At 41.0% G+C, this 14,437-nt stretch overlaps 1 protein-coding gene across 6 annotated transcripts in view; it reads right to left on the bottom strand.

Moving 5' to 3' along the window:
- Positions 1–14,437, bottom strand: part of RAD18 (RAD18 E3 ubiquitin protein ligase) — a 72,428-nt gene that overhangs the window by 33,571 nt on the left and 24,420 nt on the right. For all 6 annotated transcript variants that reach the window (XM_033926104.1, XM_033926107.1, XM_033926106.1 and 3 more), the window contains 4 exons: positions 11,065–11,402; positions 8,892–8,991; positions 4,471–4,655; positions 573–646 (listed from right to left, as the gene is read on the bottom strand). In XM_033926104.1, coding sequence (XP_033781995.1) covers positions 573–646; positions 4,471–4,655; positions 8,892–8,991; positions 11,065–11,402 — 697 coding nt within the window. The remainder of the gene's footprint in view (positions 1–572; positions 647–4,470; positions 4,656–8,891; positions 8,992–11,064; positions 11,403–14,437) is intronic.

Genomic DNA, 14,437 nt, shown 5'->3' with positions numbered 1-14,437 from the left:
TTTCACTTTTCACGCTACTAGTTCAAACCCATCTAGGCACAATAAGTAACTTGTTACATGTCCAGCTGGGTAAATTATGCATACACTGACCCCCACTAGAAAAACATAACAGAATAGCCTTCAGTGACCCCCTTGGATTGCGACTAACTTGGTGTGCGAGTGTTTTGCAAGACGAGCAAAACGTTTTATTAAATTTTAACTTGATAAACGAGTGAGGTCTTACAATACACACGTCACATCATAGTGAAAGTAACCATCATCCTCTCCTCTCTCTCGTGTCCCTCACACCAGCCATGATTCTTTTTATTTTGTATTAAAGTTTTGGGGTTGTGGAATGAATCATCTGTTATGGGAAAATTCGTTTTGATATACGAGTGTTATGGATTACAAGCAAACCAAGCTTTTACTGTAATCTTATCTTTGTCTAGTTCAGGATAAGGCACATGAAAAGCAGCCTCCCTCCCGCCTGCACTGAGTGAGCTTCCATAGAGCATCTTTCCGCAGCAGTATATTAGCATATAAAAGTTGCTTCATTTTTCATCTTCTCATAACACACAAATTGGAATACGTACAGGCTGAGTGGGCTTCGACTCCAGTAAGGTCCGCGTCTTCTCACTGCACTCAATCTCTTTCACAATTTCTGCAGCTATTAAAGTAAGCATCTGGAGTTAGAGAAACAAATAAGTTCCAAAGGAAAAAAAAAATTAAAACTGATACTATATGCTTCAGTTTATAAAACCAAAAGGGAACATTACCACAGCAGAGACTGCTAATGAAGGTTCCTCATTACTGTCACATACAATACACTTCTCAGCTCCTGATTTCAGCCATATTGGCCTACTTCTCTGCTGTTTATTACAGAGCTGACAAAATGCTAACCATGCCTGACCAAAAGCTAGAATAGAAAGAGAAGCCAGCAAACTAAAGCACTAGACCCTTTGTGGCAGCAATCTGCATTACTATTCTGTTGTACATTTTGACACACAGCAACTGTGCATTCTGGCGTTGGATTGTGCTGTCTTGGCTTCCGAATGATTCATATTCTTATCAAAAGGGGAAAAAAGCATTAGCTTAAAGGTAGACTTCAGGCACATTCCCAAACCACAAGCCCTGAAAAAAAAAAAAAGAAACCTTGTAATACAGAAGAAAAAATTGAAATTAAACATACTGCATCCTGCCATCAAAAGTGAGATCTATTTCTCTCCTCCCCTTTGTTCTCACTTTTCCTTCTTTTCTTGCCAATAACTTTCCTTCCTTTTGCCTCCTTACCTCCCTGTACATTTGTAATATATGAAGCTCTGCTACAAAAAAAAGAGTCACGCATCAGTGACATTACTGAATGTATAGAAAGCAAGGATGTCGCAACTGCTGACGAGTTGCCTATTAACATGAAAACACCCGAGGCTCTGCTAGTCCCAGATTTAACACTAGCTAGATTAGCTCTTAACAATATGGTTGATCCTATTTGTGAAAAAGTACAATATCTACAATGATCGACTCATCTTTCCTTTACCCCCTGGATTAAAAGCTCTCTGTTTAGGGCTTGTTTAGTATATCTCAATGGACCACCTTTCCTGCACTGCACAAGAAGGCCATTTACAACATTTAAAAGTCATTGCATGATAGGAATAGTTTCGGAATTGCACATGGTTCAATGGTTGCGTCCATTTCTCAATACAGATGGTTTTTGTTTCATGGAGTGCAACTGTTATTTAAGCCATATAGCGTACTTGGGTTTCCTGAATTTTCAATCAAATTTTTACAACTTGCACAAAACATTTCTGCTTGAAAAACTGGAGAGCTATAACATAACAATCACACCTCACTAAAGTTTATAAAACATCATCCACTACCAGTTAAATATCGGTATGTACGGTATTTGAAGCCAAGCAGAATAACAAGACGTGTGGAAACATGCGGTTTCTCAAATCAAGCGCCCAATGTGACCACGTTTCATCAGAAGTTGAGCTATAAAGAGATTAACATACACTTTCCCCTAAAAGCTAAATTGACTCCAAAACTGCAAACAAACATATTCTTCTGTCTATGCTTCTGCCTGTGGAGAGGAAATGTATGCTTCTTTGCTCTTTTGCAATCAATTCAACTTTTAGCTCTAACCCTGAAGCAGTCTTAGGGCAAAACATGGCCAGGTTGGGTGCTTGATTTAATAAACCATATACTTCCACACTGGTTGGTCTGCTTATCTGTAGATCTCCTCTTGCTGTGTTCATGCTAAATCAGTTTTCCTCCAGAGATGATATCTAATTATAAACCAGCTAATTCTCCCTACTCATCCCAGCAAGAACTGTTAATAATCCATACTGTGGCTAAGTTTGTAAAGTAGGTGCTCATACTGGAGTGATGTGGGTTGCATTACTTGCTCAGATAAGAGATACAGTACATGATCTTCATGAAATGTCATAAACGTGAAAACTTATTTACGTACCTCTGCACTGTGTATTATATAATTTTTGTTTTGTGTTATGTTTATATCTATGTGTCTTGTATTAAACCTAGGAGTATGATAAAAGGACAAGGGTAAATTTATATAAACATTTTCTACTCTGAGAACACAGTATTTGAATTGTAAATCCTTTGGGTGTTATTACATCTAGGGATCATGTTATGGAAGACTAGCTAATCTTAAAATGTTTCTGCTGCCAGCACTAATCCAGCTGTTACATGTATACTTTGGAAACATCAAAATAAGTATTTTGAACATAGCAATGTTACAATTTTCTGATGTATAAGAAGACAGGAGAACGTGTCTATTCACAGAGACAGCAAATAGGAAAGCCGAAAAGAACCCCGAGGCCCTTCTAGACTACTCAATTTCATTCAGACACTGTGCCATAGGCCAAAGTTGATGTTAGTATTGGAAAGTTGTGGAGATATGAAGGGAAAGCTAAGATTTATTCAAGAATGAAATTAAAACCTGAAACAGCCTTATAAACTATTGCAATTACTATCTTTTGTAAGCTGCCTGGAACTGCAGATAGCGCGGGATATAATTTTATTTTTTTAAAATGAACGCAAATAAGCCCACAGCTGCTAAGAAAAAAAAATGATTTATAAACAAACAATTTTTTTGTATTTATGAAAATATGGGACTTTTGAGAGGAATTATACAGAAAAGCTTAATGTAACTTGTACAGCATCTATTTTTATCTTGTCAGCCTTTTAAAGTGAACTGCTCCACTTTATAAAAAATGGACAAAATTGAGTATTCATTTGAAGAGAAAATCGCCTACCAAAAGTAAATCCGAGTTAGATGCAGTGTATCATGATGAGTCTCCTTCATTTTCAATGATGAAAACGTGGGTCGGACAAGCACTGTAGATGAAGAACGTTCTGGGCGTCAAAAAACAGCAGCAACTGACAAAATGATTGATGAAGTTCACCGAATCATGATGGAAGAACAATGACTAACCCTAAATATGATAGCAGAGGCTGCTGGTATTTCAACAGAACATGTACATATCATCCTACATGAATATTTAAGCATGAAGAAGTTGAGTACACGATGAGTGCCGCGTTTGGAAACTGTCAACCAAAAATGAATTGGACATTTCAAAAACGTGTTTTAGCATTTTAAACAGAATGAGAACAACTTTTTGTGGTGTTTTGTGACTGTGAATCAGACTTGGGTTCATCACTATACTCCTGAGACAAAACAATGGACTACAAGAGATGAACAGACTCCAAAGAAAGCAAAAACAAGTCCGTCGGCTGTGAAAGTGATAGCGACCATCTTTTGGGGGTTTCCACAGGATAGTTTTTATCAACTATCTGGAAAAGGGAAAAGCCATTAATAAAAAATACTATGCTAGCTTATTACAACACCTAAGTGCCAAAATCAAGATGAAATGTCCTCATTTGGCCAACAAGAAAGTTCTCTTCTACCAGAAGGATGCACTGGCTCACACATCAATAATCGTGATGGCGAAATTATTGAAATTATTTTAAAATGAATAAAGATTATTAAAAAAATAATAATAAATAAATAAAATAATCGCGATGACGAAATTGCATGAATTACAGTTCAAACTAATTCCCTATCCACCGTACTCTCTGTGGCCCTGGACAACTTCTGTTTCTGAATCTGAAAAAATGGCTGTCTGGGAAAAAAAATTTTCTTCAGATCCTGTGCTCCTAGATGCTGTAAATAGATATTTTTCCAGTTTAGACATTTCATATTTTACTGAAGGCATGAAAGATCTGGAAAAACATTGGAGTTAAAAGGAGACACTGTTGAAAAATAAATTTCATTTTCCTCCCAAAAATGTTTTTTTTTTGATCAGGCCAGAAAGTTTTCAATTGACCCTCTACTTCACAATACCACCCCTACCTCACCCTAACTACGCCCCTGTGAATACCTACCAAAGAGACACTTTCCCAATTTCGTAGCACTTGTAGCTTTTTCCTACACACAGTTGCCACTTGGATTTCTTATCCCTTTTGCTGACTTACCTGACTTGGGATTTAAAGAATCACACTGGGCATTGTACATGTGTACAAATTCCTGATGTCGTCTGATCAGCTGTTGCCTCGATCCTTGAGCAGGCAATCCTACATCCTTTAATTTTTTTCTCAAGTCACGAATAGTAAGTAAGTTGTACACAACTTTGGCCATGGGCTTCCTCTTATGCACAGAACTGTAGAATGAAGAACAGAGAAGAGTAAGCCAATACCCCTGATCTTCCTGCATAGGAAAGAGATCCAAAATAAGAAAATCAGTCTTATACAAATATTTGGTACTATTTACAGAAGAAAGAGTTACATAATACATCATAGAATACTCCACCACTGTGAAACCCACCCAAGACACTTTTATCACCAAACGTAAGCAATACCTGCATGGTAAGGGCTGGATTGGTTGGACCAACAAGAAGAGCAGATGCTCATTGGCAACTTAACTATAAGAAATCCAAAGTCTGATCCCCAGTAAGAGCCCTAGATATAATATGGAAGCTTCAGCAGTGTGTTTGCACCTTCAAATCAGCTGAGCCGGGAGAGCAGTTGTGCTTAGTGTTTCCTCTTCTGGAGCAAGCACCAGGAATAGTTCCTCACCTGTCTCGTGCCTAGAGGCGCATGGGGATGGGCATGGTTTGCGCCAGAGGAGGCCTTAGGCATCCCTATGCACTTCTGTCAGTGCCTTAAATGTAGGCCTTTGAAATGCTGGCCTATGCTAAAAAAAAAGACGCGATTGACATGCAGGAGGCACCACTTCCAGAATCAGGCCCTAAATGCCAGTTTACAGCCATCAAAAGGTAAAGAGCACTTCTAAAATAACTACCATAATGTGGGAACCGAGAAGAGGACTATATTTGTTTGTGTAATATATTTTGTTGTTTAATAATCCTTATTCCTTAGCTTCCCTATTGTGGTTTACCTTTCATGTTTTCTTTCCTTTTAAATTGTTGTTCTCCTTACTTTCCTATTGTTTTATGTTGGTCAAGTATTGTTCAGGGGGTATTTATTTGTTTATTGTTTCCCCTTTTTAATACAAATTGTAAAAGGCTTAGAAGTCTTGATTTGCGTTTTATAAAAATTTTAATCAACTTGAAACTTATTGAACATGGTTTTATAATGTTGTAAGCCACCAGGGGTTCTTTTTAGCATATAAATGCAGCACTGTTCCCTCTAAGCTGAGTGGAAGTCCACAAACTTAGGGTTACCAAATTTTCCGTTTGGAAAATCCGGACCCCCTAATCCCTTCCCCATCACACCCCAGCCCCGCCCCCTGCTCTTAACGGGCAGGAGAGCATCCACGCATGCAACGCGATGATGCCATGTGCATAACGCGTGCCCTCTTGTCCGTCGGCAATTTGAGAGAAGCTTTTCAAAACCTGGACACCAACTGCACTGCTATCAGTAGGGGGTGGTACTTCAGTGTGTGTTTCCAATCACTGGGAACAGGCAGGAGTTGCCTGTTCCCCTCACTATTGAAAACGTGATAGTAAGACAGCACCCCTCGCTGGCGGGAGGACTCCAGCTCACAGAAGCTTTATTCTGCTCTTATAACAAACAAATAACACTAATGGTTTGATAAATACTTAACTAATATTCTACACAAAATATCAAATACTTGCCAAACACAAACAGGCTACAGAGAAGACAAAAGACCTCAAATTTCATGGCTCAACACTATTCTTTAGCTGATATAACAGAGCCATAAGTTATGATTGTAGCTATAAAAAACTGCTCTCTACAGTGGTGAAAAAAAGATTCCAAATAGCCTATTCTAATATATATTTTAGAATAGGCTATTTGTAATCTTTTTTTCATCGCTGTAGAGAGCAGTTTCTTCTATTGTTGATCATAGCTCTTGCCTCTAGGTTATATACCAGCAAAAGAGCATGAAATTTATCAGCCTATTGATGTTTGCCAAATCTTTTTGCAACTTCTCTTCCTACCATTTTTCTCAAGTGAAACTAATCAGATGCAACATATTCAGCCACACTCCAAGATGTCATGAGCAGAGTTCTCTCCCGAGGCAGCAGCTGTGACAAACATTAGCACTCCTTTAGAATTAGCATGAGACCAAACTCAAGCTCAGGACCGTGCCAGCACCAAAAGCCCCCAAGCCCCCAACTCCCATCATGCAGAGAACAGTGCCAGCCATTTTAGTTAAATGACCAGCAATGAGACAGGTTTAATGGCATTTAAACATGACTTTAAAGTAAAAGGTTAGCTGAGGAGGCATTTTAGCTTATTTCTCAATTCAAAAAGGTCAGCCAGGCTGCAATATTATCCAGTGCCTACAGTTATAAATAGTATTACAAAGCAAACAGCACAGAGTTTTTCTTCAGACCAAAAACTAAGTGTGTCGCTCTCAAGTCTGTCTCTTTTTGGCTGCGATATACATACAGCACCTGTGCAACAAGACAGGACAGTCTCTTCTCTCTCTCAGATGAGACTGAAAAATGTGACGGGAGGGGAAGTCATGTAGGAACACAACGGAATGACTATACTGCCAAGACAAGAGGATTAAACATCCGGGAAAGAGAGAAAAAAGGTTCCTTTCTATGCCATTTCAAGGTTTGCTTCAGGGGTCATATATTCAGTTGCAGAGCTAATGGGAGAACTGCTCCAGGAAACAAGGCACAAAGAAATAATCCTTTTAAAAAAAATAAATAAATAAATAAAAATTGGCTTTTGGCAATTGAATCTTTTGGAACAGAAACTCCTGCGAGGTAAACCTGTCCTCTAACTTTTCTAGCTGGCCTGGTGTGCATGTGTTTCTACTTCCCTGTCAAAAATGCCATTTTTTTCAATTTCCTTTTCATTGCTGCTACCTGTTATAGCACATACCCAACAAACGTAGACAAACACCTACAGTAGCTGCAATGCTTTCTATCTTTAGTAATTTATTCATTTACAAGCCCATCTTACATTTTCAGTGGCTCACAAGTACACAGGAGATAGTAAAAACCCCAAACCACCAGCCAATGTTGAACATTACACATCCTTCAAGTATTTTGTATGAAAGTGTTCCTTCCTATCAATTATTATTGGGGTTCCTTTTCCTGCTATTGTTGACTGTTGTCCATTTGATGTTTTCTTTTTTCTCCATTCATCTTCCATCTCTGTACCTTCCCTTCCACTGCCATATCCAACAGTTCTGGGTTTTTCCCCACTGTCTACTAGTGCTGCTTGATTCGCCGATACGAATCAATTCACTTAAAAAAAAAAAAAAATTTGGACTCACCGATTCAGTGAGTCCTGACTCCTGACATAGTAGCTGCAGCAGTGATCAGCTTGGCAGAGGCAGTGCAGTCACTGATGACACAGCAGAGAAACCCTGGTGGACAAGCCATGAGAAGACTGTTCACCACGCTGCCTCTGCCAAGCCTGGTCACCGACACCTCTGTTGCTACTTTAGGAGCCCAGAGGTGTGTGTGGGGGGGGGAGGGGGGAAGAGACATTCACATGGCACATAGGTAACAAAAATCTCATGCACGAATACAGGATGTCCGGGGCGGTACTTGGAGAGGAAAGAAACTTAGGAGTTATGATCGACAAGTCGATGAAGCCGTCAACGCAATGTGCGGCGGCGGCGAAAAGGGTGAACAGAAAGCTAGGAATGATAAAGAAGGGGATCATGAACAGATCAAAGGTTATCATGCCGCTGTATCGGGCCTGGTGCACCCTCACCTGGAGTACTGCATCCAGCACTGGTCGCCGTACATGAAGAAGGACACGGTACTACTTGAAAGGGTCCAGAGAAGAGCGACTAAGATGGTTAAGGGGCTGGAGGAGTTGCCGTACAGTGAAAGATTAGAGAAACTGGGCCTTTTCTCCCTCAAACAGAGGAGATTGAGAGGGGACATGATTGAAAGGGAATAGACTTAGTAGAAAAGAACAGGTTGGGAGAACGAGAGGGCACTCTCTAAAATTGAAAGGGGATAGATTCCCTACGAACATAATGAAGTTCTTCTTCACTCAGAGAGTGGTAGAAAACTGGAATGCTCTTCTGGAGTCTGTCAGGGGAAAACACCCAGGAAGCAGCTGGGATATCCAGCTCATAATACACCTCGGGAACCCAATCCCGCTCGGCAATTTTGTCATCACTTCTATTATTGTCTACATTTATGCCTGCATCAGTGTCTCTAAGAACATGGATAAGATACAAAACCAGGACAGCGTTCAGCAGCATGGATAAGATACAAAACGTAAAGCTATCTATTTAAAACGTAAAGCTAGCTATCCTCTTCATAACCTCTAATTTCTTATCATGTCCTTCCCTCATTTATTGAATTTACCTGTAAACCGTACCGAGCTCTATCTTTATGGAGATGATGCGGTATACAAACTTAAGGTTTAGTTTATAATGAATATTAGGTTTCATGGGAAAGAAAATGACTCTGTGGGAATCCAAAGCACCTCACCTTCGCAAACTCTCCTTCTTTTCGTCCCTGGTTAAACATTTATCCAGATGCTTGTTGATCAACTGCTCAGAAATGCTAACTCCACAAACTGGGCAATCCACTGCAAGGAAAGAAAAAGAACAGCACTCATTACCATCTTCACCATAGCAGACTACATTCCCCACTGAATTTCACCTACATGTCCAAGCAACGCCAACCTTGGGATGGTACCTTTCAGGCTCAGCATTCATATATTCTCTCTCAGATCAACTCTTTCTCATACAATAAGAGCTGCAGGAATGACCTAGTGGCTGGAGCTGAGCTTGTGGGCTTCATCCCAGCGCTGCTCCTGACCCTTCATCGCCCCCGATACCATAGTTAGATTGCGAGCCCAACGAGAAAAATTATACACCGCCACGAACTTCTCCAAAAGAAGGCAGTTTATCAAATGTTAACAAATATAAACATACTCCTGCCTCTAGTTAATTGTCTGTAGCAGTCCTTTCACAACACCTTTGCCCCCGTCCTCAATGGTAAGGTAAGTTAGGGACAGGCACTTTAAGGCAAAATGCTAGATATTTTCAGAGCATACAATTGGGTATATCAACAGGTGTGCAGGAGACTGCAGGTTTGGGATCATTTTGTTAGAATTGAAAATTTTAAGAGATTCGTGTTTCTGTAAGTTTTGTTTTGGGTACGTGGGGTTTTGAATCCACTACATGTCTGAGGAATGGCGTTGGCAGGTTATTGCAGTGGTTAGGGGAGGTACAGTTTTGTGCATAGCAGAGGGATCTCTTGGGGAAACCATTCTGCTTCTGCTTATCTCTTTGTATGTTCCTTGGGATTAAATTGTTATATGCGAGACGCTCTTCATGATATGATTAACGATAAGAAGCCAGATCATGCTGTATAACAAGTCGTGGGTTGGCCCTGATGATTTTTGTCTCCTTGATTATTTGACTGAGTTTCTGGCTCTTCAGGGAAAAAAGGAAGGCAAGCTGTTACTGTTGTTTAAATCAAGCTTGATCCAGTGAAAGTCTGATTTAAATAACCACCTTTATGAAGAGATTCACCCAAGGTGGTGACAACAGGCACAACTTTAAAATGACAAAATATAAGGTTTTGTTTGCTTGTTTTAAATTTATTTTTATTAACTTTTTCAAATATCACATCATATACATAAATTACACATAACAATCGAAAACAAAGCATATTGAATAACCTAATACAAATTTAAATGTACACCTACAAACCAAATTGGTCAACTAGTCAACTTGGGTACCTTTTTAGTATTTAGATGCTTTTAAAACAGGTCTAGCTCCAAACACATAAAAAAAGCCCTAGATGATCTGTTACAGGCTTGATTATCCCCGCCGAATGTCCAAGTGCTAAGCCCACATCAATCCCGATCAAAACATGCCTCTAAAGCACTCCCTTAAGATTTAGATACACTGGAGACAAGACATCCAGAAAGTCAGTTTTGAGCATGCCCACTTGGATGTTTTGACTTGTCCAAGAGGTAGTTTATGCTTTCTTTTGAACATCTATCTTTTTTGAAAATGAGCCTAAGTTGGCCCTAGAACCCAAGGAGGCTCTGGAATGAGGGGACATAGGATGAAGGTAAAAGGGGATAGACTCAGAAATAATCTAAAGAAATGTTCCTTTATGGAGAGAGCAGTAAATTCCTGGAATTGCCTCCCAGTGGAGGTGGTGAAGCAAAAGACTATCTGAATCCAATCAAGTTTGGGACAAGTACATAGGATCTCTAAGGGAGGTAGGTATAGCGAATGAATTCTACTGTATTTTGTGTCTTCGCCGATATGTCTCAGTTCTCTTGCTGTGAACCACCCGGAACTTCCGGTTGTGCGGTATATAATAAATTATTATATGGATGGGCAGACATGCCTTTATCTTTCAATATTTTCTGTTTCTATAAGTTTAGCAATTCCAGACATTAAGTATGTTTGCGTTTATCATCTGATATTCCGCCTAAGTAGCGGACTTTCTAGATTGTTTCTGCATCCCACATAGATCAGGAAGCGCAGGGTAATTGTTTCTCGATCTGGCATCACCAGAAACAGATTATCCTACTGCCAGATAATATCAGTTCTTGAAAATGCCAACTGCATTTCAGAACAGTGATTTCCTCATGACTGCCTAAGCATTTATGAACTAAAACTCAAAATAGCCCAACCTTTTCTCATGTCTTTCATGGTAGACGTGGAGGGGGTATCTGGGCTTGCAGCTGGCCTAGCTGCCATCCTGTCGCACGTGGTACCACATGCTTCTGCAGAATGGCTGTGATCCTCCATCTTGTCCTCTTCCTCGGTTTCTTTCTTGGTAATTTCCAGAACTCTTTTGGATGTTGGGGTGTTTCTTTTTACCAAGAAACTGTCCATAAATTTATTTTCATGCTTCAGCCCAACGCAAGCCATTGATTTAGCAGCTTGCATTCTGACAGATGAATGAGTGCTGTTTGGCATCTGAGGAGATGTTGGAGGAGAATCCAGGATAAACTGGAACAGATGCTGCCTAAGAAAACAACCAGAAATATGCGATACAATAAGCTGAATTCATTTTGAGAAGCTCAAGATCCAATTGCTATTCACACCATTCTCACAATAAGGAAAAACCCCACAACACTCGTGCTAAGCATCTTAAGTACTGAGGCCTACAGTCCTGTCGTGCAGCATCCTTGCCAGCTCTGGCCATGCACCTCATTCCTGCCCTGCAACACCACACTGCTCCTCACTCCTACAGATTACTTATTTCAATAATTAAGTGGCTGTAAATATAACATGCACATACTCACAGATAAGGTTTCATATCACTCGATGAGTTCCGGTACGCACATATAAACTTCATTCCAAGTCAAGTGGCCCAATATTAATCATCCCCACTCGACCTCTTCCAAACTGAATAAACCCTGTAAAATTTTGCAGCTGGATCTCTATTGGTTTCAGACCTATAGTCTGTCGAAAGTAGGTCACTCTCAGAGTAACATGCTCTGCGGCCACCAAGAGAATTGAAATTGGGGGGATTAATCCAACTCACTTTAACTGACCTCCCCTGTTATGAGCAAAAAATGTTAAGAAATGAAATTTTATGCCTACTTAAGGCTAATTTTGGTTTCAGCAGTGTGATCCTTCTTGGGGGTTTTCCTGCCTTGTCCGTCTGTCCTAGTTTGTACCTTTCCCTGCTTTGCATAATGCCGTAGTGCTTAGACAGTCGACTGATTTGAACATGAGCATCACCCCAGCAGCAGCAGCCAAGAATTCAACCGTAAACCTCAAAGGTTGCAATAAGTAATAGTGACGGCAAACTTTAAGGGGCTTCAATGCAAGCCGAGCACTATCTAGATCCATAGTAAGATTTAAATAAGACATCAGTCCATCAATTTCAAATTGCTTCAGGTTACCCATATTTTGCAAACTAAGTTTTATGGTGATCCACAAGGTGAAAAACAAACACACAGAAACAATTGATGCCAACTCACATCTAGCCTCCTGGCTCCAGAAATCTCTCTTACTCGGCATTTGCGAGAAAATGGCAATGAGAAGCAGTGGAATAATTATGACATTAAAACACATCGGTAAAGGAATGACAGGGAATTGAAATGCCAAAAGATAGCAGTTTTATTTGAAGAAATTATATTCAAGCCATCAGAAACTAATGTTCTTCATGAGCTGAACTTATAGTCCTGCTGTTCCCACAAAAATTCAGAAAGTTATAGGGGCTCAAGAGAGCTATCCTGCCCCTCGTTCTTAGCAACTCTTATTGTTTCTTTTCATGTCTATTATAATTAAAGAGGAAAAGAACAACATGGCTTGTACAGATCATCATAGATTAGTCGTTAAGGATATTTGAGAATGGGACAGTCCATCCTCTACCCTGCTCTCACAGGACGCTCCTCTCTCCCCCCCCCCCTCGCAGCAATGCATCCTCCCTGAATGTCAGGATGAGAACTAATGGCTCATTTTCAGCACTGTGGGCTCCACTTTCCTCCCAGGTCAGCATCTGTTAGCACTGACAGAACAGATTAGGCTGAGATTTTATTTCATTACATTTGACGATGTATCTCATTTAAAGCTTCATTTTAGCACAAACAAACAGTAATGACTGACATATGTGGGTGTAGATATACAGCCTTATGATGTAATACATCACTGCACCTGCCTCAGAGGCAGAAAGCACAGTTACTTACCGTAACAGGTGTTATCCAGGGACAGCAGGCATATATTCTCACATGTGGGTGACGTCATCTACGGAGCCCCAGCGCGGACAGCTTTTCAAGCAAACTTGCTAGAAGTTTCAAGTTTGCACACTGCACCACGCATGTGTCTGCTTCCTCGCCCACTAGAGGGCGCGTTCCACCTCGTGGTCCTCAGTTCCATCACTAGCAAAGAAGCCATCCCCGGGGAGGCGGGTGGGTTGTGAGAATATATGCCTGCTGTCCCTGGATAACACCTGTTACGGTAAGTAACTGTGCTTTATCCCAGGACAAGCAGGCATGATATTCTCACATGTGGGTGACCTCCAAGCCAACCAAAAAAGGGCAGGTGGGAGGATGGCAATTTATGAAAACAGATTACGTAACACCGACTGGCCAAACCGGCCATCGCTTCTGGACAAAGTGTCCAGGCAATAGTGGGAGGTGAACGTATGAACCGAAGACCAAGTGGCAGCTTTACAAATGTCCTCCATGGGAGTAGATCGGAGGAAAGCAACCGAAGCTGCCATCGCTCGGACCTTATGCCCCGTGACACGCCCCGAGAGCGGGAGACCAGCCTGAGCGTAGCAAAAAGAAATGCAAGCAGCCAACCAGTTGGACAAGGTGCGCTTGGAAACCGGATGTCCTAGACGATTAGGATCAAAGGACAAAAACAATTGAGGAACCTTCCGATGAGACTTGGTACGTTGGAGATAAAATGCCAACGCCCTCTTACAGTCAAGAGAATGGAGCGCCGTCTCGCCAGGATGGGAGTGGGGCTTAGGAAAAAACACAGGAAGGACAACGGACTGATTCAAGTGGAAATCCGATACAATCTTTGGCAAAAATTTCGGATGTGTGCGCAAGACCACCTTGTCATGATGGAACACCGTGAAAGGTGGATCCGCAACCAAAGCTTGCAACTCACTAACTCTTCGAGCCGATGTGAGAGCAATCAGAAAAACCACCTTCCAAGTAAGGAATTTGAGAAGGGATACGTCCATAGGCTCAAAGTCAGGAAGCAGCGACACAAAAAAGATTAGGAGCTCACAATCCACAGGGCTTACTGGCTCCGCGGAAAAAAATGAACTGAGGACCACGAGGTGGAACGCGCCCTCTAGTGGGCGAGGAAGCAGACACATGCGTGGTGCAGTGTGCAAACTTGAAACTTCTAGCAAGTTTGCTTGAAAAGCTGTCCGCGCTGGGGCTCCGTAGATGACGTCACCCACATGTGAGAATATCATGCCTGCTTGTCCTGGGATAACATCTAGTACTGTGCATTTTGCAAACCTGCTTTCTGCTTGGGCTCTTGAACCCTATATGGAACCTAATCCAAGGCATCTGAATTTTCTTTGCT

The sequence above is a fragment of the Geotrypetes seraphini genome, chromosome 17 (genome assembly GCF_902459505.1).
Source record: "Geotrypetes seraphini chromosome 17, aGeoSer1.1, whole genome shotgun sequence".
NCBI lineage: Eukaryota > Metazoa > Chordata > Amphibia > Gymnophiona > Dermophiidae > Geotrypetes > Geotrypetes seraphini.
The sequence above is the reverse complement of the archived record's forward strand: the minus strand, read 5'-3'. Positions and strand labels throughout refer to the sequence as shown.